Genomic DNA, 21,112 nt, shown 5'->3' on the forward strand with positions numbered 1-21,112 from the left:
CTAGGGGTGTCACGATACCAAAAATTCAGTAGTCTGTACCAATACCAGTAAAATAACACGATTCTCGATACCAATTTCGATACCACGGTCAAAAAAAAAAAAAAAAGGATTTTCCAAGATTCCATGTACTTGAACTTGAAACATGAACTTTATTAAAATATGTGAAAATAGCAAAATGTCATAAGACATACAAAACATGTGCAATATAGCATAGCACAACATAATAAAATGCAATTAATGGTTAAAGTGCAACAACTAGTGACTCCAGACACATCCCTGACTTCCAGGCATCTTTTCAAAAGGTACTGTGCAAAAACAAAACAGTGGATATAACAGTGCAGCCATTCAGCTAAGAAGATGAACATGAGTTTTGAGCTTCTTAAAGGACGTATTTAATACAAAATAAATCGAAATGTTCAGTGTGGTTCCAACTGTCACTCGCAAATAGTCTTATACATCGGCTACATTGAGTCTATGGCATCGGAAAAAATAAATAAATTGGGTAATCGTGTTTTGTCAAACCAATTGCATATTTATGTGTAACTATATTAAAGTAGGACATTCTGTGAATTTCCCTAGTTTAGTCATGATACTTGCCAGATACATGCTCTCTTTCTCTCTCTAACTAATTCTAACCAAGGTAGGCTATAGGCTAACGTTAAAACTACAGCATAGCTTACCTAAACTACGTACATAACATTAGCCATTGTAACACACGTGCCCATCATTTTAAACATCATGTAACGTGTATCTCAGTATGACAGATTTAAAAAACTGAAAAACTGCATTATTTGGATGTTGTTAATATGAATCAGAACTATCCTTGAGTTCAAATACAGATGACAGTACTTTCAATTTAGCAAAGCACCTGAAAGACAATCTCCCTTGGTCTGAAGAACACGGTAGCATCGTTTGCATAATGTTCAAAAGTAGGGTGACTAGACGTCCTGTTTTACCCGAACATGTTCTCTTTTCGAGACCTAAAAAATGCGTCCAGCAGGGATTCCAAAAGCGTCCGGGATTTAGCCTCGTCGGATATTTGTGTTTCACAAACTAATATTACGTCTTTTGGAAAGGGTATCTCCGTTACATTCCACCTTTTTGACCTGCTCTCATTGGTCGACCGCCTTCCCAGTTTTGCCAGATATGATAATTATCCTCCAAAATGAGCCTATGATACGATACGCCATTTCCAGTCTGGCAACACTTCACACCTGGCCGCCTCCACTAGTTTCATCGTTTACAATAGTAAATGGCAGATCTGCGTGTGAAAAACATGTCAAAACGTCGACTGGAACACCGAAGCGTATACTGCCCCCGTCAGTTCCAGAAGAAGCGTAGCACCGATTCTAACAGCTGGTACCGGTGCTCACGGTACCTATGGTGCTTCAAAAAATTGGGTATCGTTTGTGTTTTGTTATTGTAGCACCGAAAGGTACTGTAAGTATCGGTTCTCGTGACATCCCTACTACACACACACACACACACACACACACACACACAGCCCTCCCCGCTAGAGGGGCCTTGAAGTAAAGTCCCAGGGGATGGGTTAGGATTGACGGGTGACACACGTACCCCCTCCGTAGCACTGCTTGAGCACCAGAGCACCACGGCCGACACACACACACACGCACACATGTATGCGCAAACTGAAATGGTGAATGAAATGGCAGGCATGCTCCAAATGTACTTTTGCATTCCTTCACATGACCAGGCCACATAATTTACGCATATTCCCCCTGTGTCGTTGTCTTTCTCTTTTACTCCCTCTAACACACACACACACCACACACACACACACACACACACACACACACTTCTTCCTCTGGTGCCCTGGTGCCAGGCAGTACTGTGAGGATTTGAGGGCTGTAATTATTCCATTGGGCTGAGCTACTGATGTGACCTATGTACCTATGGGGGCGTGAGGGGCTGGATGAAACTGGAAGGGTTAAGAGGAGAAAATGGAACCAGTTCATCAGTTCATTTGATGAGGCATATTCTATCACACTCCCTGCCCTTGAATCATTTTCATTTGTGTGTGTGTGTGTGTGTGTGTGTGTGTGTGCGTGCGTGTGGCTGGCCGGCCAAATGGAGTTAGTTGGGTGTGGGATCTGTGCTAACAGCCCCTCAAAGTCAACACCTCAGGTGAAAAAACATGAAAAGGTCAAAGAACCAATGGTAACTGGTTGACCACATCTATTGAATGAACATATTTGTGTGCGCTGTACAAAGACACAAAGCTGTAGCATGAGCCCAAGGGGATAATGGCCTGGGAGAAGGTCCTGCCACTGAGACTAAAAAGGAAAGGGAAAAACTGAAACCAAACTAAAAAGGATTGAACAGAGTCGTGATTGGCTGTATTCATGGCGGCAGTCCCTGCAGCAGCAGCTCAGTATGACTTATTTTTGTGTATGTTCTCTGTTTTTGTGCCTCTTACCCCACAAAAGCCCTGTGTGTGTGTGTGTGTGTGTGTGTGTGTGTGTGTGTGTGTGTGTGTGTGTGTGTGTGTGTGTGTGTGTGTGTGTGTGTGTGTGTGTCTCAAACGAGTGTGTGTGTGTGTGTGTGTGTGTGTGTGTGTGTGTCTGCCCTGTTCTTTTAGCTCAGGTAAGTAACTCCCACCCCTGCACTTGTCACCATGGCGACCTCTGACCTGTGACGTCACTGCTGCTGCTGTAGCTCAGTGCTTGTGTCCTCTCACTCTGTATATATATATTTTCTTCTCTCTCTCTCTGCCTCTCTCCCTCCTTCTTTCTGTGCTTCGTTTGGCTGGTTATGAGTGGATTAAGCAATTATGTGTCAATCTCCAACCGTAGTGTTTTCTTTTTGATTGTCTTTTTTTCTTTTTGTTTTATTTGATTTATCCATTAAGTTTTCTTTTTGATTTTGTTTTCCCGTTTTGTTTGTTCTCTGAATTAATTTTCCTCTGGCCCAGTCCTTTTCACAGCTTGCATAGTGTTGTCATGGTAACGAGATGAGGGCAAAGAGAGTGTTTTAAGCAGAGGCAATGTGAGATGGAAGGCAGGTCTGCTGAAGTGGTGATTTGTCATCTGTGTGAAAATGGCAGGAGAGGGAGATGAACAGTGAGAGAGGGAGGGAGGGAGGGAGGGAGGAAGAGGGGAATGGAAAGGGATACGAGAGGAGAGCTAGACATAATTCTGCCAGTAATGTTCCCTGCAAACTGTCTTGCCATCCAGATACTCCCATGCAAATCACCAGTTGCCACATAAATGCAAATATTAAAAAAATAAAATTGTAAAAGTAAAAGATGAATTGGAACATGCTACTCATTCATCTGGTTCTCAGTTGAATATGTATGCACTCTTTCACAGGAAAGAGCATAAGACATTAGTCCCAAACCAGTTCCCATTGAGCCCACATCCTCCTCAAGTAGCCAGGCCACATGGTAGGGCCCTGGTGGAAGCAAGCCGTGAGAATGGCTGGGCGTTTGGTTCACTGTAGCTTTCTGGTCTCTTGCACTTGAAGGCAGTTTCTCTAACCCAGCACCCTGTGCCCTGCGCAGGCTGTCCCCCCACCCCTACCCCCCCCCCCCCCCCCCCCCCCCCCCTTTGCAGTGCGCCCTTGTGCGCCCACTCTTTCCCAAAACAATAACACTTGTCCCTCTCTCTGTGCCCCCCCTCCCCAAAATATAAAAATAATAGGCCGGACCGACCCTGTGCCCATCAGCCTCAAACAAGATGTCATGGGAATGGGACGAATGGAGATGGAGGTGAGTGTGGTGCTTCATGTGTTTGTGTGGGTGGATGCCAGTCCTGTTTAGTCTGTGTGTGTGTGTGTGTGTGTGTGTGTGTGTGTGTGTGTGTGTGTGTGTGTGTGTGTTTGTACACCTTAACATTAGGGACGGAAATCGGCAGGGACCCCCCGATACGATACTATCACGATACTTAGGTGCCGATTCGATATGTATCGCGATTCTGTGGGTATTGCGATTTCTGCAAGTGATTTCAATATTATGATTTCTTTTTTTTGTTAAACTGGACCATGGAAAACAGTTGAATCATACATTCAATTACAACACAGTCAAATTCACTTAGAGCTTTCCAAGTTTTATTTAAAGTTTGAATTCCTAAATCTTAACATTAACTTAATGACAGCAGGGCAGCCAATAGAGAAAATAAATACAAATGTGCCCTTTAATTGTATAGCCCCTGTCAACTGCTCACAAACTGACAGATTAAGAAATGAATGCCACTTAGGCTACTTTTAAAGGCACCCAGTGCAACTTTCGAGGCAAAAATAAACATTCAATTTCTAGTCTTTTTTACACGTAGTAAGTTTCAATAACTCCATACCATTACATATCGACATTCAAGGAGCAAAGATGAGACGTCGTTGTGCGGTGAGAACTGATAGAAAATCGTAAACAACAACAATCTTTATTTATTGTTGCCACCAATAAATAAAGCAGGATTCCCGTCGGCAATTCTCTGAGTTTTCCGAACACGTGACTTCACTATTTGCGAGCGCATGGTTATGATCTAAGTTGTTCTGAGACGAAGACGAAGAGAAAGCGTGGTCGACCTCTTGTTTTCACGACACCACAGAAAAAACAGAAGTTCCATAAGAAGCATATGGGTTGGTGTGCTCTTGGGCGACACATTTGACGAATGGAGGAAGCTAAGCGAGAAACTCGGGCTGCAGAGGGACAGCGAACTTGCATGTGTGCTGTTGGACAGGTAGTAATAATAATAATAATAATAATAATAATAATAATTCATTTTGTAAGTACTAACAACTGTATTCAATTACAGGCATGAAAGTACTAACAACTGTATTCAATGCATGGGCCACATTTGCGGAATATCATTGTGTAACATTCAGCAAATACCTTAGAACAGACAGCACTGCCTTCCGTGTTAGAATCTCCGGAAGCGTTCGGGACTCATCGGAAAACTCAGAGAATTGCCGACGGGAATCCTGCTTTATTTATTGGTGGCACCAATAAATAAAGATTGTTGTTGTTTACGATTTTCTCACCACACAACAACGTCTCATCTTTGCTCCTTGAATGTCGATATGTAATGGTATGGAGTTATTGAAACTTACTACGTGTAAAAAAGACTAGAAATTGAATGTTTATTTTTGCCTTGAAAGTTGCACTGGGTGCCTTTTAAACAATAAATGAAAGGTAAATGAAAAAGAATCAGTACAAGTTTTCTTAAAATAAGGGCTGTCATTAGGGCAACATTATGAAATCTTCTTCTCAAGACTCAATCTTATAAATTAACGGGTAATCACTTCAGACAGCGTGTATTTTAGACTGTTGTTTAATTGTACTTTTTTCATGCTATCTCACCGTCATACAAGGAATGTATGCGAGACACAATGGTGCCCCTCGAGGGGTAAGCAATTCAAATCACCTCAGTCAGCCCACCGTCTTCAACTACCGGCAACCCAAACTACTACAGAGTTGGTCTAGTTATTTTCCTAGAGAAGTCCAGGAGTGTGGGTTGGCGACAATCTAACCTAGGACTACTTTCGGTCAGGTGCTGAGTATTAAGGTGATGGCTAAATTCAGTTTGACACATGCTACATACAATTTTAGTTTTGTCGTGTAACAACTAATTTGTGAAGGACTCAGAGAAACACAAATATCCGACTGTCCCGGATGTTTTTGGGATCCCTGCCGGACGCATTTTTTAGGTCTCAAAAAGAGGACATGTCGGGGTAAAAGAGGACGTCTGGTCACCCTATCTAATGTGTAAATCATGTTACGAAAACCTGTATTTTTGACCACACTATATGGACGAAGGTCTTTGCATATAAAATGAGAGATTGATTCTGTGATGCGATTAGCTTTTTCTAAACTGCTGGGGAGCTTACTGAAACTGTATCCAGCGTTTGTTTCCTCCTTTGGTTTGGCTTCCTCCGTTTTGTCTGATAACTGGATGGTGTTGAGTGTCATGGGCACGTATGTTGGTTGTATTAGCACATTACGTTATCTTACCGTGGCAAAGTTTGCAAACAGCATTGCTCATGTCTAACTAATTTTTTCCTCGTAAATTATGAAAGCCAACGTTCTTCCAGACGTGCGATTTAAACTGTTGAGGGGCAGCATGAATTTCGGGACCAACGTCTGACATGTTTGCTGTCCAACATGTATTCCTACCTAGCTATGTGTGAAGCTGAGCGTCTAGCAGTAAGGAAATCACAAATAGAATGCATTGCGCAATCTGTAGAATTATAAGCGGCAACGTTTTTTTCCGCCTTGAATAAAATATTTTTTTTTTAAACAAAATCGATTTTGGAGGCAGCGTGGCGATTAAAAAATTGTGACACAAAAGAATTGCGATTTGTAACTGAATCGATTTTTTTCCCCCATCCCTACTTAACATGGTTTATGCCACTATATGTATCTGTGTTCATGTTAATATCTGTAGGGTTTATGTCACTGTGAGTGTGCATGTTTATTCTGTCACTGTGTATGTGTGAACATGTTAATATCACTGTGGTTTATGCCTCTGCGTGTGTGTGCGTGTGTGTGTGTGCGTGTGCGTGCATGTTAACCTCAGTATGGTATATGCCTCTGCGTGTGTGTGAGCCTTACCTGTCTAACCTGTTCTGTACTCTGTGTGTGTGTGTGTAGTTGGATTATGCAGAGGATGCAACAGAGAAACGGAGGGTTCTGGAGATTGAGAAAGAGGACACCGAGGAGCTGCGGCAGAAATACAAGGTCAGTCGCCTTCTACCATGACTCAGCACATTTGTGTGTGCTTTGGTGGGAAAGTTTTCCTCTCGCTCGTCATCGCCTCTCTCTGTGCCATGTGTCTGTTTGCACCGACCTGTCACTGGACATCTAAGTGTGAGACACGCTCTCCTTCCCCCCCCCCACACACGCACACACACACACACACACACATAACACTCTCACCTTTTTATCATTAATATGATGGAGTTACAAAACGGCACCCATGACTGTGTCTGTCTACAGGACTTTGCAGAGAAGGAGAAGGCCATTGCCAAAGCTCTGGAGGACCTGAGGGCTAACTTCTACTGTGAGCTATGTGACAAGCAGTACACAAAACATCAAGAGTTCGACAACCACATCAACTCTTATGACCACGCACATAAACAGGTGAGAAATATGCACGCAGTATGAAGTAGCAGGTCAAGGGAATGAAGTAGAAAAATCTCTCTTTCTGCCCTGGCGACACCTCCTTATGTTCTGTCGTTCTCTGACTCTCCCCATCTCTGTTTTTATTTCCTCTCTCTCCTTTCCTCTGTCCCTTGCAGAGGCTGAAAGAGCTGAAGCAGAGGGAGTTTGCACGGAACGTGTCGTCTCGCTCTCGCAAGGGTGGCAAGAAGCAGGAGAAGATGCTGCGGAGGCTGCACGAGCTGGCCGAGCAGAGAAAGCAGCAGGACCTGTAAGTGGTGCTGCCCCCTAGTGTCCACCATCGGTGCACACATAAAACACTGGCATTCACTCACACTTGCCCAAAGCTTTCAAGAGCATAATGGCCTCTCTGAGTCAACCAATCCAAGCTGATACCTCCTATTTTACTGCCCCAGAATATCAGATCCCCAGTGGAACAAGCTTTTTCGCAGTCTCAGATTAATTGTTGCATACTAAAGAGATGGATCTATTTGGAGTGAAATTGATGTGTTATGGTTAACACATGTAATTATGTTGGAATAAAATCATGGAATTAAGATTAATTGAGATGTGGAATGTATGGAACAGGTTTTGTAAATGGCAAACATGTCAGTTTAAGAATGTTATTTTAACAAAGGTGTTCTTCCTAACTAACTGCTGTATTTTCAACAGGACTCCTGGGAGTGGCCCCATGTTCAAGGCCACGACAGTGGCTGTGGATGGTGAGAAGGAGGATGAAAGTGAAGCCTCCAATCCAGAGAGTGTGCCCACGGCGTCAGACAGCACAAGCATCGAAGTATCGACAGCTGAGGAGCAAGGTAACCAGGCCTCCCCGAGGCCTGGACCGCCAATCAGCTTCTCCTTCGGGAAGCGCAGCGGTTCTCCGAGCACCCAGGCGGCAGCAGCGCAGGCGCCCAAAGTCAGTGTGTCCTTCTCCTTCGCCAAGAAGGCCCCTGTGAAGCTGGAGACGGTTGCAGCTCTGTTCACCGACCCGAGAGAACAGGTGCTGGAAGGAGAGGAAGGCCAGGAGGAGGAGGCTGGAGAGAAACCAACCGGGGAGACGGAGACGGCAGGGGCTGGGGGGAGTGCGGATGGCACAGCAGGTGTTGCCACGGCAATGGCAGAAGTCGTGGTGACGGGCAACGACGACCAGCCAGCAGCCGATGATGGTGCTTCACTTGCCTCCACGCTTAACAAACTGAAGATGATGATGAAGAAAGAGGAAGGCTATGCGGGTCAGGAGCCCCAGTATTACCACTACATGCCACCTGCACACTGCCGGGTCAAACCCCACTTCCAGTTCCTGCTGTTCATGAAGGCCTCAGACCAGTGCCTGCTCCAAGCGGAAGAGGATGGGGCAGAGGAAAATGGGGAAAAGGCAGCAGTGGTGAAGGGGGAAGTAGCAGAAGCAATTCCAGCAGCAGCAGCAGAAAAAGCAGAAACAGCAACAGCATCAGAAATGGCAGAAAAGGAACGAACAGAAGGGAAAGAATGGACAGAGGAAGCAGCAGACAAAGACTTGACCCCACAGCCCACAGCCACAAGCTGCAAACCCGAGAAGGAACCGGAGAGCGAAACCACAAAGAGCAAGCCTGCCAAGCCCACTCCCTCTTCCTTACCCAAAGTGAAAACGGAGAAGAGTGAACAAGGTTCTGGAACCCCTACGCCTTCTGCCCCTGCCCCCTCATCCACCCCCACCCCTACCCCTGTCACGCCAGCGGGGGACCCCAATCAGGAGGGCCCTCGGGTGCCTACAGGCCCCTTCTTCCCAGTGCTGAGTAAAGACCAAAGCACCACCTTGCAGTGGCCCTCAGAGCTGTTGGAGTTCAGCCGCGCTCAGCCCGCCCTCTCTTACAGCTGCAACCCCCTCTACTTCGACTTCAAGCTGTCCCGCTGCCGAGGTGCCAACAAGAATGCCAAAGCGGCGGGCGGTGGTGGGGAGTCCAAACACGGTGTAACGGTGACAGCCAAAGCGTCTGGCGGGGAAGGTCGGGACCCTAAACAGGATAATCCTGACAGTGCCCCCTCGACAAGCCAGGTGTCAGAGACTGCAGCGAGGCCCTCGGAACAAGAGCAGCCCAACCTCAAGCCAGAGGGGGGTGAGCAGCAGGTGCAGGACCCAGAAGCGGGAGGATCCAAGAAGAAGAAGAAGAAAAAGAAGCATCGGAAGAGCAAGCATTCCAAACGCAAAAACAAAGAGCGTGAGAAAACCGCAGTGGCGGAGGGAGAGGCTGAGGCACCAGCAGAGAAGACCAAAAAGAAGAAGAAGCACAAACGGAAGAAGAGCAAAAACAAGCAGGCTGGAGAGGAGGAGGGTGACGAGGACGAAGGTAAGGCTAAGGAGAAAGAGAAGGAGAAGGAGAAGGAGAAGGAGAAGGAGAAGGAGAAGGAGAAGGAGAAGGAGAAAGAGAAGGAGAAGGACAAAGACAAAGACAAGAAGAAAGAAAAGGAGGACAAAGGAGCCACTCCTCCTGAGGCTTCAGCTGGGGTTTCCACGGCAGCTGAGGCAGGAAAGAGGAAGCGTCCACTGAAGGAGGTTTCTCAACGCCCGGCTGGAGAGGAGAGCAAAGCTGGTACCTCGGAGGAACACAACGGTACTAAGCGTCTGAAGGTGGAACCTCGTGTTCCTCCAACGTCGTGCTCAGCCTCTGCCCAGCGAGGAGGCTCAGGGCGCGGCCGGCCGCCCAGCAGCGAGAGCGAGGAGGAAGGAGGCGGGGGCTCTAAAGGGTCCCATAACCACCGCAGACGCTCCCGCTCCCCCCACGGCCAGAGCCGGCGGCAACGCAGCGAGGACTCTGCCCGCTCCCGCAGCCGCTCCAGTCGCCATGGAGACCACCACGGCCGGCGACGCCACCGCAGTCAGTCGTACTCCAGCAGCTCAGAGCGCTCCTCGGCAGGCAGCAGCTACAGCCGGCGCAGCCGCCACTACTCCGACAGCTACAGTGACTACAGCACAGGTGTACGCCACACGCGCTCCAGCCGTCGCCGCTCCAAGCGCCGATCCGAATCTGGCTCAGATTACGAGCGCCGCAGCCGGTCACGCCGCCACCGTTACTCCTCGTCGTCCTCATCCTCCCGTTCCCGCTCACGCTCCCACGGCCGGAGGAGGCACAGGAGGCGCAGCAGCTCGCGCAGCTCTAGCAGCCGGAGCCGCAGCCGGAGCAGCAGCAGTGGGCGCTCATGGCGGCATAGCTACAGCCGTAGCCCAACCTCGCGCTCCTCCGTCTCCAGCCGGGGATCCCCTGCACCACGCAGCCACAGCCCCACACGCCACTTTAACCGCACCAGCATCTACCGCTCGCAGTCCCCACGCACCTCGGGTCGCAGTGGCGGTGGGCGCAACAGCAGCTCACAGGGAACACGGACAGGCGGGAGCGAGAGCAGGAACTCCCTCACGGCCCGGCAGCTGCTGGAGAAGATCCAATCCCGCAAGGGCTCAGACAACCACGGCTCGGGCACAAACAAGCCCGGTGGGAAGGTCAAGGACCCTCCACAGGGCTACTTTGGGCCAAAGTTGCCCCCAATTTTAGGTAGTAAAGGCATGTTGCCCTTGTTTGGCAAGTTGCAGGCAGGTAAGAAGCCATCTCTGCTTTCCCTGACCCGCCATGAAGATCCAGCCAAGAGTGCTGGGAAGAGCTCGGAGGCAGGGGGCGAGGTCTTCCCGGTAGAGCTCATCAGAGAGTTTCCCCCTCCTCCGCCACCTGCTCTTCCTCCAGTGCAGAAAAAGCAGCAGCAGCAGCATCAACAACAACAACAACAACAGCCGAAGCAGCAGGAAGATAATCCCCCTCTGGCAACCAACTCTGAAGAGCTGCAGGTCCATCCCGAGCCTCAGCTGTTTGAGCCGGAGCCTGGTCTTCTGATTCCACCTTTCCAAGGAGATCTGGCCCCTGACCCCTCCTCCCCTATCATGGAGCGTCTGATGGGCCCGCAGCCCACCATGCATCCCTACTCTGGCTACGCCCCGCCCAACATGGATGAGGAAGAGTTCATGGAACCTGAGGAGGACGGACTGGCGCCGCTGGAGAGCCAGCCGATCACCTTCACGCCGGAGGAGATGGAGAAGTACGGCAAGTTGCAGCAGGCGGCCCAGCAGCACATCCAGCAGCAGCTGCTGGCCAAGCAGGTCAAGACCTTCCCCTCTGCAGCGGCCGCGCAGGCAGCGGCCAACCTTGCTGCCGCCGCCAACCTCGTACAGGCGCCTCCCCCTCCCCCTACTCTCCAGCAAATCCACATCCACCAGCAGCAGCCGGCGGTGTCGTCCGCCTCGGCCACCTCCATCACAACCGTGCAGCACGCCATCCTGCAGCACCACGCCGCCACCGCTGCCATGGGCATGCACCCACACACACCACACCACCAGCTGCAGGCCCACGCCCACGCCCAGCTGGCGCAGGTGCACCACATCCCCCAGCACCACCTGACCCCCATCTCGCTCTCACCTCTCGGCCAGCACCTCGGCCAGCACCTCGGCCAACACCTGGGTCAACATCTTGGCCACTCACTGGGCCACTCACTAGGCCACAGCGGCTTAATCCAGGGCCACCACACGGCTTTCCTGTCTGGCCAGCCCATCCACATCATCCCTGCCTCTGCGTTGCACCACTCGCCCCTTGCACTACACCACATGCCCCACGCCATCTACCCCACGCTGTTTGCCCCGCGGCATTCCTCTGCGGCGTCCGCCCTGCAGCTGCACCCCTTCCTGCATCCCATCTTCTCCGGTCAGGACCTCCAGCATCCCCCCAACCACGGCTCCTAAGAGGGGGGCGCTCTACTGGAGAATAGACTCCAGCAGGAGAGGAGGAGGAAGAGGCCAAATCCACTTCACGCCTGCCTTCTCCTGTGCGGCCTGACCTCGCCCAGTCCAAGTGCAGAGGGCAGGTAACAGGGCTGTCTCCTTCAGGCTGCTCAGACAGATGATGGGGTGCGACTCCCCAGCTGATGATCCTCCACTAGGGGGCACTGTCTATGCAGGGCGGAAGCAAAGGAACAGCTGCGGTCCCCATCACCTGACCTCACCTACGGGGACTTTGGCTGGGCAGAGGTGTGGTGGTGGTGGTGGGCAGGGTAAGGACTCCTTTGAGTCCCAGAGGCAAGATGAAACAAAGCAGGAATCCACTGGAGTATTTTTCTTATTGTTGACTTCAAATCCTGCAGTTGACATTGGTGTCCTGTTTTGTGTCTTTTTTTTTTTTGTTTTTTTGCCCAAGGAAACCTGGTAGGCTAAAGCCATGAGGTATGGGGGGAAAGAGGTTGTTTTGGAGAATAACAAGCTTGTTTTTTTGTGTGGCATATTGATAATATATCTTGTCATAAAATAAGGTTTCTAAGCTTCAAAGAATATTACTGTTCTCCTGCTCCCTGTCAGCGACATTTTCTCTCTTCGTCTCTCCTCTCAAATCACGGTCACACGCTGAAGCATCAGGCCAGGCCACTTCAGCAGATGCATTATGTGGTACTTGAATTTGTCAATTCTAAAAAATATTAATGTAGAGTATTTAGCTAACAAAAGCCATTCTTTTTTTCAAAGTCTTAAAATGTCGTTCTACAGCTGACTGAACAAATGGTTCCATGAAATTCTAAGGACCCAAGGTCCTCCATTAGTACAGCGGACACCCAGGGACACACTGGTTACACTGATTCAAAATGTTATGACGTTCTGAATGTCAGTCACAAGCAGGAAGTACCAAACCACTTCCCTCTTGTGCAATGAATGAAGTGCGTAAAGGTCACTGTTGGGTTTGTAGTCATTCTCCCACCACGATCAGATTATTTTACTCGAACTTGCACTGAAATCTACACATGGAGATGCTGTTTTTCCGCATCATGTAACAATTGTAATGATTGTAGTATACTGCAATAATTTTATTTTCTATTCTGAAGCTTTGTTTTTGTTTTGTTTTGTTTTTTTATGATGTATCTTCTCCTAAGAAAACAGGATTTCCCTTTCTGGTGTAATTTAGTTCCTTGTAAATAAGGTTGCTGTAGTTGAAGTCAAATGTAAAGTTCTAGAGGTTTGTAAACCCTGTACAAGATAAAAGATGATGGAAAAAATACTAAAAGGCATGTATTTCTGAGGGATGGGAAGAAAAAGGGGGAAACGGTGTCCACTTTTGTCTCTGGAGGGGGAGGGTGCTTATATGAAATATACTCTGTACAGGGCAGTATTGGTATCTGCTTTTATAATTTCTTAAATGAGTCATCAAAATAAACCATTTCCAGTTCAGATAACGACCTCCATAATTAATATATTACCTACCTGAATTAGGGGACCTGTTAACGAATGTACCTTTTAGTCTTTGATTCATTATGATGACAAACAATCAAAACCACATCACTAAAACACTGTATGAAAGCCACTCCAGTACCATCACACAGTGCTTCAACCATGGATCTGAGGGGACTTATGAGCAGGAAGAGCCAAGGTTATTAGTGAACATTTGAGGGAATCAGCTCAATGTCTGGATGCTTTTGCTGCTCAGAAACACCCTTGTTTGGGCACTGGCAGTTAATGCTACAACAAATGTCAACATGCCTGCATGTTTTACAGTACTGTTGCACATGATTAGATACGCCTGCATGTTGTACAGTACTGTTGCACATGATTAGATACGTCTGCATGTTGTACAGTACTGTTGCACATGATTAGATACGTCTGCATGTGTTACAGTACTGTTGCACATGATTAGATACGTCTGCATGTTTTACAGTACTGTTGCACATGATTAGATACGTCTGCATGTTGTACAGTACTGTTGCACATGATTAGATACGTCTGCATGTTGTACAGTACTGTTACACATGATTAGATACGTCTGCATGTTGTACAGTACTGTTGCACATGATTAGATACGTCTGCATGTGTTACAGTACTGTTGCACATGATTAGATACGTCTGCATGTTGTACAGTACTGTTGCACATGATTAGATACGTCTGCATGTTTTACAGTACTGTTGCACATGATTAGATACGTCTGCATGTTGTACAGTACTGTTGCACATGATTAGATACGTCTGCATGTTTTACAGTACTGTTGCACATGATTAGATACGTCTGCATGTTTTACAGTACTGTTGCACATGATTAGATACGTTTGGCTTCAGTGGAATCAGAAACGTGTTCAGCCACATTGACCTGAAAACCGTTAAGGGTGAGGGGTAGTGTACATTTATGTTAGTAGAATATTTCTATTGACATATGGTGAGATGTGTTGATTGTGTTTTGCCTCCCTCTATGCCAAAGTCATTTTGATTGTGACTTGATGCTTACCCACCTGCACAGAAAAACACCAGAGGGTGTAAGACTCTCCCGTAGGGTATGAAGATGGTATGTAAGAGCAGCAGCATGGGATCAGATCTGAGTCCAATTACCAGCATAAATCAGGGTTCAAAACTGAACATGATTCATCTTACAGTGCCAGAATGAATTGTCCATTATCTTCTCACAAGGTTTGGAAACAAAATAAAGTGGGGTTACTTGATCACATGATGGTTGTAAGGAGATAGGTTAGTCGTTCGTTTAAACCATTTCCCCCTCTCATCCTCATAATGAACTGGAAATTCACCGACTTGTTCTTATTTAAATATACTGACTGTGCCTTGCTGCCACCAGGAAAGTGACAACCTTAGCCCCTGGTGAGCTGCTCTTCAGAAGAGGTTTTCTGTGCTCTCTTAGAAATAGTTTTCTAGTGTTCGTTAGGTGTAGATTATGGTTGTTCGATGGTTGTACAATGCTCCCCAATGTAACCCAAAATGCTCATGGTCTTTAAGGTTTCTCAAACGACAAATCATTGAAGCAAAGCCAGACATATTAAGGAGTCTGTTCAGGTTGATAAAGAGGGGAAGGACGAGGATCTGAACCCAAAAACCTAATGGCCTCTTGACTACAAAAAAACGACCCACCACTACAACCACTCTGCCTCAATGCTCATTCATTTCAGGTTTATTTTTGGCTGTTCAGTTTTTTGTTATAAAAAACAATTCTTCAGTTCAATATGACCCCTTAAGTCCTTGGATAAATTCAGGACTCATTCTACCAATAGACCCTTGCTTTCCATGTTAACTTTGAACTTATTCAACTTAAGGTATTTCTGGTCTGTGCTTGTTACCCATTTCAGGCGGGGCAGTCTCTGGAAGTCTGGCCATGAGTAGGCCTAACGTTACCAAACCTAAATAAAATCTTCACGGGAGCCTGACCTCCAGGTATATTGTTGCTCCAGGACCAGACCCCACCATGCCTCTCCAGACAAAAAAAAATAAACCTCAAAAGGACATCCAAAATTGACCTTTTTGATCCTAACTGTAATTGTTACTTGTGTCATTTTCAATGAATTCCAAATACCACTGTAGGTACAGTGTATTGCAAGACAGACTACGCAGATCTCCTCCTTGGGGAAGATGACGCTCAGGCAGACAGGTTCCCTGGGGCCAGTCAATAAAAGTTGTCATTTCCTGTTGGCTTAAGCGTTACTGACCCCTGGTTAAGCAGATGCAAGCATACACAACCACGGAGCCACAAGATCCAGTCTGTGTATATAGTGTATAGAACTTCAATGTTCAAATAGATCACAACTACAACATGAAGATGAGAAAAGGCACTGGATATGAAGGGTTTGTGTGTCTGGCCCAGCCCCTTTGGGCTAAAACTCACCAGTGAGTAGAGAAGACTGTTTATTATAAACAAAACAAATGACCCTTGGTGATGAAGCACTTTCCATGCTAGGGGTTGCAGCAGACTAACAAGGAGCTGATCAGACAGTAAAAGGCAGGTGAACAAGTTTACACCCTAAAGAAAAACTCTCCCTTCAGTCCTCATGAAGGGCCTGCAAAAAGAGTTACAGTACAACCATGGCAGTTTAAATCTGTTATTGTTACACACAGGAAGGAATCCGTTTCTATGCGTTATGTACAGAGGATAAGTCATGTGGTCCTTTAAAAGTCTTTCTTCGCACTTCCTCTTCTGCTCCTAAGTGTGGGTCCATGTGAACAAGTGGCTATTTTTCTTCAGGATGTCCAAGTTAAGTTGTTGGTTCACACTGTGGCTGGCCTCTGTTTTTCTTCAGGATGTCCAAGTTAAGTTGTTAGTTCACACTGTGGCCGGCTAGGCAGGTTCTGTTCCTTGAGACCGTCAGAGGGGAAACAAACTATCAGAGAGAGGACGATAAAAAGAAGAGGGAATTGGTATGAAAGAAAGACTAAGAAATAAGAGATTCAGCCACTGACGCAAAACCCCAGGTCCTCTTGTCCCACAGTGAAGGAACTGTGTCAATAATGTTCCATTGAAACCAAGTTTGAACTCTTTAAATCCATGTTCCGGGGGCTAAAAGGACACAATAGCCTTTTAAGCAGGGAGAATGGGGGTCATGACCTCAGGAGCGTTAGCGTTCGGAGCTTGTGGTCCTGATCCAAGGTCAACGAGTGTCAGGTAAGGCGGCAGAGGTCACGAGGTCAGGTCAGACCAGGTATTTAACCACCAGGAAAATAACCACGCAGGTCACCAGCATTCCCCCCACCATAATGAACTTGTCTTGCGACGCCCTCTTCTCAATCAAGCGCATCACGGTGTTGGACAGGCCCAGCATGTTTGCTACATCCAGCATCTTCTTGTGGGTGCCCTACAATAATGACAATGAAAACCATGTTTTATACGTAAAGTAGGTGATAAAACAAATACTTTAAATAAACAGGTTGGAAAGAGATTGATGTGGCTGATCAGGTCAACCAAGTTGTGTAAGGTCAGGTGAGAGACGACTGAATCACATCAGTGGGTACAGACAGGCACACACACACACACACACACACACCTTAAGTGTGCCGCGCTGGTCACGCAGGCCATTGAGGATGCCGGAGCCACTGCCCAGAAGATCATCCATGCCTCTGTGGGCGTTGTTCAGATTGGTATTCAGCTGAAGGGTCTCATCGATGGGGATGGAGGTGTCTGCATCCTGCAAACAAACAAACAAACAAACAAACAAACAAACAGTTTCATTTCAATGGGCTCTTAAACTGGGGCAAGGCATTAGGACAGGAGATTTTCAAATTCGTTTTCTTTGACTTACTGATGACTTACTTTTCAAACTAATTTGGATTCTCCACTAATCTAAGCTGTTTGATTAGATGTAGGTCAGCAGGAGGAGCCAGGGTAGCGTTTCATAAAGCAGCAACTGGGCCTAGTTAAACCTAGAATCCTCCAACCAAGTCATGGGAATACATGGACGTAACCTCAAAGACGCACTAAAGCAGTTCCCAAACTGAGATCACTCATTAACCCTGTTTTGTGAAAGATGCCTCTGGTGTGTGACTGCGACTGCGACTGCGGACTGACATTGGTGGTGAAGGTTCTGCTCATCAGCTCCTCTCGGTCCCGGTCCTGGGCCTCGCGGGCATAGCGTCTGTGCTGAAAGTTCCTCAGGGCCGTCTGCAGATGCTGGGCGTCATATTTCAGCTGGTCCACACGTCTGCAGAGAGAGACAGAGAGAGTGAGACACATACTTTAGGAAGGACAATCTTAACTCAGTTCTGAGTTTTGTTTGTCCTCCCCTAATGATCCTCCACTGGTTCTTGCTTGTGTGTATTTGGGAGTGAGCTAAGCCAACATCTGGGCCTTCATGTATGTGTGTGTATGTGAGGGTGAGCATGAACACAGTATATGTATGTGGGTCTGTGAGTGTGTGTTTGCTTGAGTTGGTGAGCAATTGAAGTTTTGACAGAGAGTAAGTGTGTGTGTGTGTGTGTGTGTGTGTGTGTGTGTGTGTGTGTGTGTGTGTGTGTGTGTCTGGTCGCTCAGGTGCAGTGGCCTGCGGGGTGTTTATGCAGCTCTGCAGCCACAGGAGCAAGAATGCCAGCAATGACACCTTCTCTCAGGGAATGTTTTCTCTCTTACTCACGTGCGCGCGCACACACACACACAAACACACACACACACAAACACACACACACAGATACACAGCCACTCACACACCCCCCCAGGGAAAACCCTTCACCTGGGTGCCATCTCATCTCTCAACCCCTCCCTTTCAATCAGCCTCGACCCCTCCAGCCTTCCCCACTACCCTCCGCTGTGGTGACACACTGATGTACGTCACAGGAGCAGAGCAGACCCATGAGAAATGTTTTTTTTTTGGGAGGGAGGTAATTCTAACAACAGCGGCATCAGGTCTCACAGTTTGGCATTCTGTCTGCGGCTGGGCGGCTCCTTGCTGGCCAGGATCTCCAATCGCTCCAGGTGGCTGAAGATCTGATCGATGCGGGCCTGCAGCTCATTCTCCAGCACTACTCGTGTCAAAAACACACACACACACACACACACACACACACACACACACACACACACACACACACACACACACAGGGCAAAGGGTTTAGGCACTTGTCAAAAAATGCTGTAATGTGAGGGTGCTTTCAAAAATAATAATTTCAATAGTTTTTACTACTCAAATAACATTCAAAGGGTAGTAACTGTGACCTCCCTTTGTCTTTGAAACAGCATCATTTCACCTCAAGATACATTTACACGTTTTAAGGTCATTATTTGACAACATGCCACTGTGTATTTAGGCTGTCTTTTCCAGTCTATAATCACACTTTACACTGGTTTCTGCCAGTTCAGAACTGACTGCCTTTTCTTTTTAAATCTGTAATGTGGTCTGTTACTTGCGATTGCAACTCAAAAAATGTTGTTGCCTTGAGATGCTGGGCTTATGTGCTGGTCACGTCTTACCCCGTGATCTACATATTATACCCAAGTTTATACGGTATAATATGCTTTGAGTGCCAATTTAATATTTTGTCTAAAATAAATGATCTTCTGTTTTTATTCTCAGTAAACAGATCAACCTGTGTTGTTTTGTAAAAGTGCTGTGCATCTTTCACATGGGAGGCTCTGTATGGTGTCCATTTAAACTGATACAATTCCAATTTTTATGAACAGAGCTGACAACATAAATCTGTTTAGGTGACGAAGATTTAAATAGTATCAGAAATGAACAGGGCCAGTTTATGACATACTTTGATGTGCTTTACTGGGAGTGATTTTACACTTCCCTCCCGAGGAATGGGTTATACCTTCAAATGTAAAACCTTACCTGACACCCTGGCAGTGCCACTGTAACCAGTTTTATTAGATTGTTATCTTATGACTAATGCTTTGAGAAACTGATTAAAGTAATTATGTCAATGCTTGGTAATTGGGGGACAAAGTCCGAGGGGGCAAAGGAGAATCCGCCTGACCACAAACAACAGGCCTGGATTACAGGGAGATTATAGACGCCTGCTTGAGGAACTGTTAAGCATGAGCCCTCTGAAACATGGACGACTTACGGTGAACTGACTGCCGGTCCGTCATCTCCAGTCGCCCCATCTGAGACTGGATGTCATGGATTTGCCTGGTCACAGAAAAATCATACACTTACTCCTTGGGCAGATGCCATTATTAAAAACGACTGACAAGTGAGGGACAAAACTTCAGTACAAGCTTCAGTGCAGTAGGAAACCTTAGAGAAAGCACAGAGTATTGAATCTATTCAATGAGACTAAATGCAAAATCAGCTAAGGAAGAGCACAGCATATGTAAACTAAGCATGTTAGAGGTGTTAGGAGAGAAGGTGATCTCGGAAGAGATAAGTATTTAATAGATGCTTGACGCTCCCTGCTCATTCAATACATCAATAACATTTAAGTCCTTTAATGTTTCTGATAACAGCAAGTCCTTGAGTTACATGGTCTGATTCTGAGTACAATTGAGGAATTTATCACTGTTAATAAAACAATAACAACAACTATACATGTGGTTAACGTCATAGCTAACGTTAACGTTATTTAAACAGAAGAGCCGAATGTCACGACAGCTACCGTTACTTCCACACACCACATTCCTGGGTTGCCACGTCTCTGCTCTAACGGTGAAGTTAATGACATTGACAGTATGGTTCATGCATGCTAAATGTTGTATACTTGTGTACATCTACTTGTCCTAACTCTCAAGAAATTCGCGCTACTTGTAACGTTAACATAAAACAACTAACACAATTCTGTGTTAGCTTGTTAGCTTGCTGCCGAAAATTAAATGAATCACAGTAGGGCAAAAAAAAGACAACGTGCTATAGCGAGATGGCTAAGCTAACAGAATGATCCCACTTGTAACTCACTTGTTTGTCTGATGATACAGAGTCTCCATGGTTTCTGTTGTTTTCTTAAACAGCTGTGCTAATGTCTTGAATATAGTAGCTTCAAAGATATTTGTCGCTACGTCAACTATGCAGTTTCACTTCCGTTCGTTGTACACGTCACACCCATGCAGGACCCGTCTCATGGAATCAAGGCCGTTTCCGACTGCCTGTACATAATTAGTTGTAACAGAACCTGTGAATGCTGCCTATCCAGAAATGGGCTTCTAGCCGTTGTAATTATAGTAACAGTCTACCAGCAGCACATCAAAGCAAGTATAGTAAACGTTTTACGTCTTTAAAATTACATAAGCCAAGGTGTAAAGCCCACACTAAAAGTAGTGAGCCAGACACTTTAATGTTACTTAAATTAGTAGCCTTGTGTACCATAACTTTAGGAGGTTCCTACAATAGTCCATTTGAAACCAAGCAGATTATTTCTGAGCCTGCCATCCATGACCATGTTGTCAGTCATTCTACCATGTTGGTAGTACTAAACGAATGATTGCATACTCTGGTGTTCTGAATAGTATTTAAAAATGTCTTCCCGTAGACTTGTTGTCTTAATCATTAATTTAAAATGGTTGTTTACCTATTAGAGGTCTTCTAGTCAGTCAAGGTCTAGTAGAATCGTTTCCCCTGTAAAATGTATGGAAGTAGAATTATTTTAATGGTGTTGACCTATGAAATGTGTTGCCAGAGCTCTACCTCACCTAATGCTTGAATGGATATATCTAGCCAAGATGTCTTTTTTAAATCCCCATCTCAGTGAAGCAGCCATCTGCCACCCATCTTGCTTGCTCCAGGCTGAAATGTGTTTAGCTGCTGTCGAAG

General features: G+C 46.5%; 2 protein-coding genes across 10 annotated transcripts in view; one reads left to right on the forward strand and one right to left on the reverse strand.

Annotated features, from left to right (window-relative positions):
- The window catches only part of gpatch8 (G patch domain containing 8), a 35,821-nt gene extending 22,063 nt beyond the window's left edge, over nucleotides 1-13,758 (forward strand). For 7 of the 9 annotated variants that reach the window (XM_080856584.1, XM_080856583.1, XM_080856580.1 and 4 more), the window contains 5 exons: nucleotides 3,660-3,727; nucleotides 6,605-6,691; nucleotides 6,950-7,093; nucleotides 7,252-7,382; nucleotides 7,784-13,757. In XM_080856584.1, coding sequence (XP_080712710.1) covers nucleotides 3,701-3,727; nucleotides 6,605-6,691; nucleotides 6,950-7,093; nucleotides 7,252-7,382; nucleotides 7,784-11,873 — 4,479 coding nt within the window. In that variant the 5' untranslated portion in view covers nucleotides 3,660-3,700 and the 3' untranslated portion in view covers nucleotides 11,874-13,757. Of the gene's footprint in view, nucleotides 1-3,659; nucleotides 3,728-6,604; nucleotides 6,692-6,949; nucleotides 7,094-7,251; nucleotides 7,383-7,783 lie in introns of all 9 variants that reach the window. The other 2 variants (XM_080856577.1, XM_080856576.1) reach the window with 1 other exon arrangement.
- A 1,961-nt stretch (nucleotides 13,759-15,719) lies between these two features.
- gosr2 (golgi SNAP receptor complex member 2) lies at nucleotides 15,720-20,386 on the reverse strand. Its single transcript, XM_080857266.1, has 6 exons — nucleotides 20,261-20,386; nucleotides 19,434-19,498; nucleotides 18,278-18,386; nucleotides 17,440-17,572; nucleotides 16,919-17,059; nucleotides 15,720-16,729 (listed from the first exon to the last, which is right to left on the reverse strand). The coding sequence occupies exons 1-6, from the start codon at nucleotides 20,287-20,289 to the stop codon at nucleotides 16,568-16,570; spliced, it is 639 nt and encodes a 212-aa protein (XP_080713392.1). The 5' UTR covers nucleotides 20,290-20,386; the 3' UTR covers nucleotides 15,720-16,567.
- Nucleotides 20,387-21,112: the final 726 nt, after the last annotated feature.

The sequence above is a fragment of the Sprattus sprattus genome (assembly GCF_963457725.1).
Source record: "Sprattus sprattus genome assembly, chromosome: 18".
Classification (NCBI taxonomy): domain Eukaryota; kingdom Metazoa; phylum Chordata; class Actinopteri; order Clupeiformes; family Clupeidae; genus Sprattus; species Sprattus sprattus.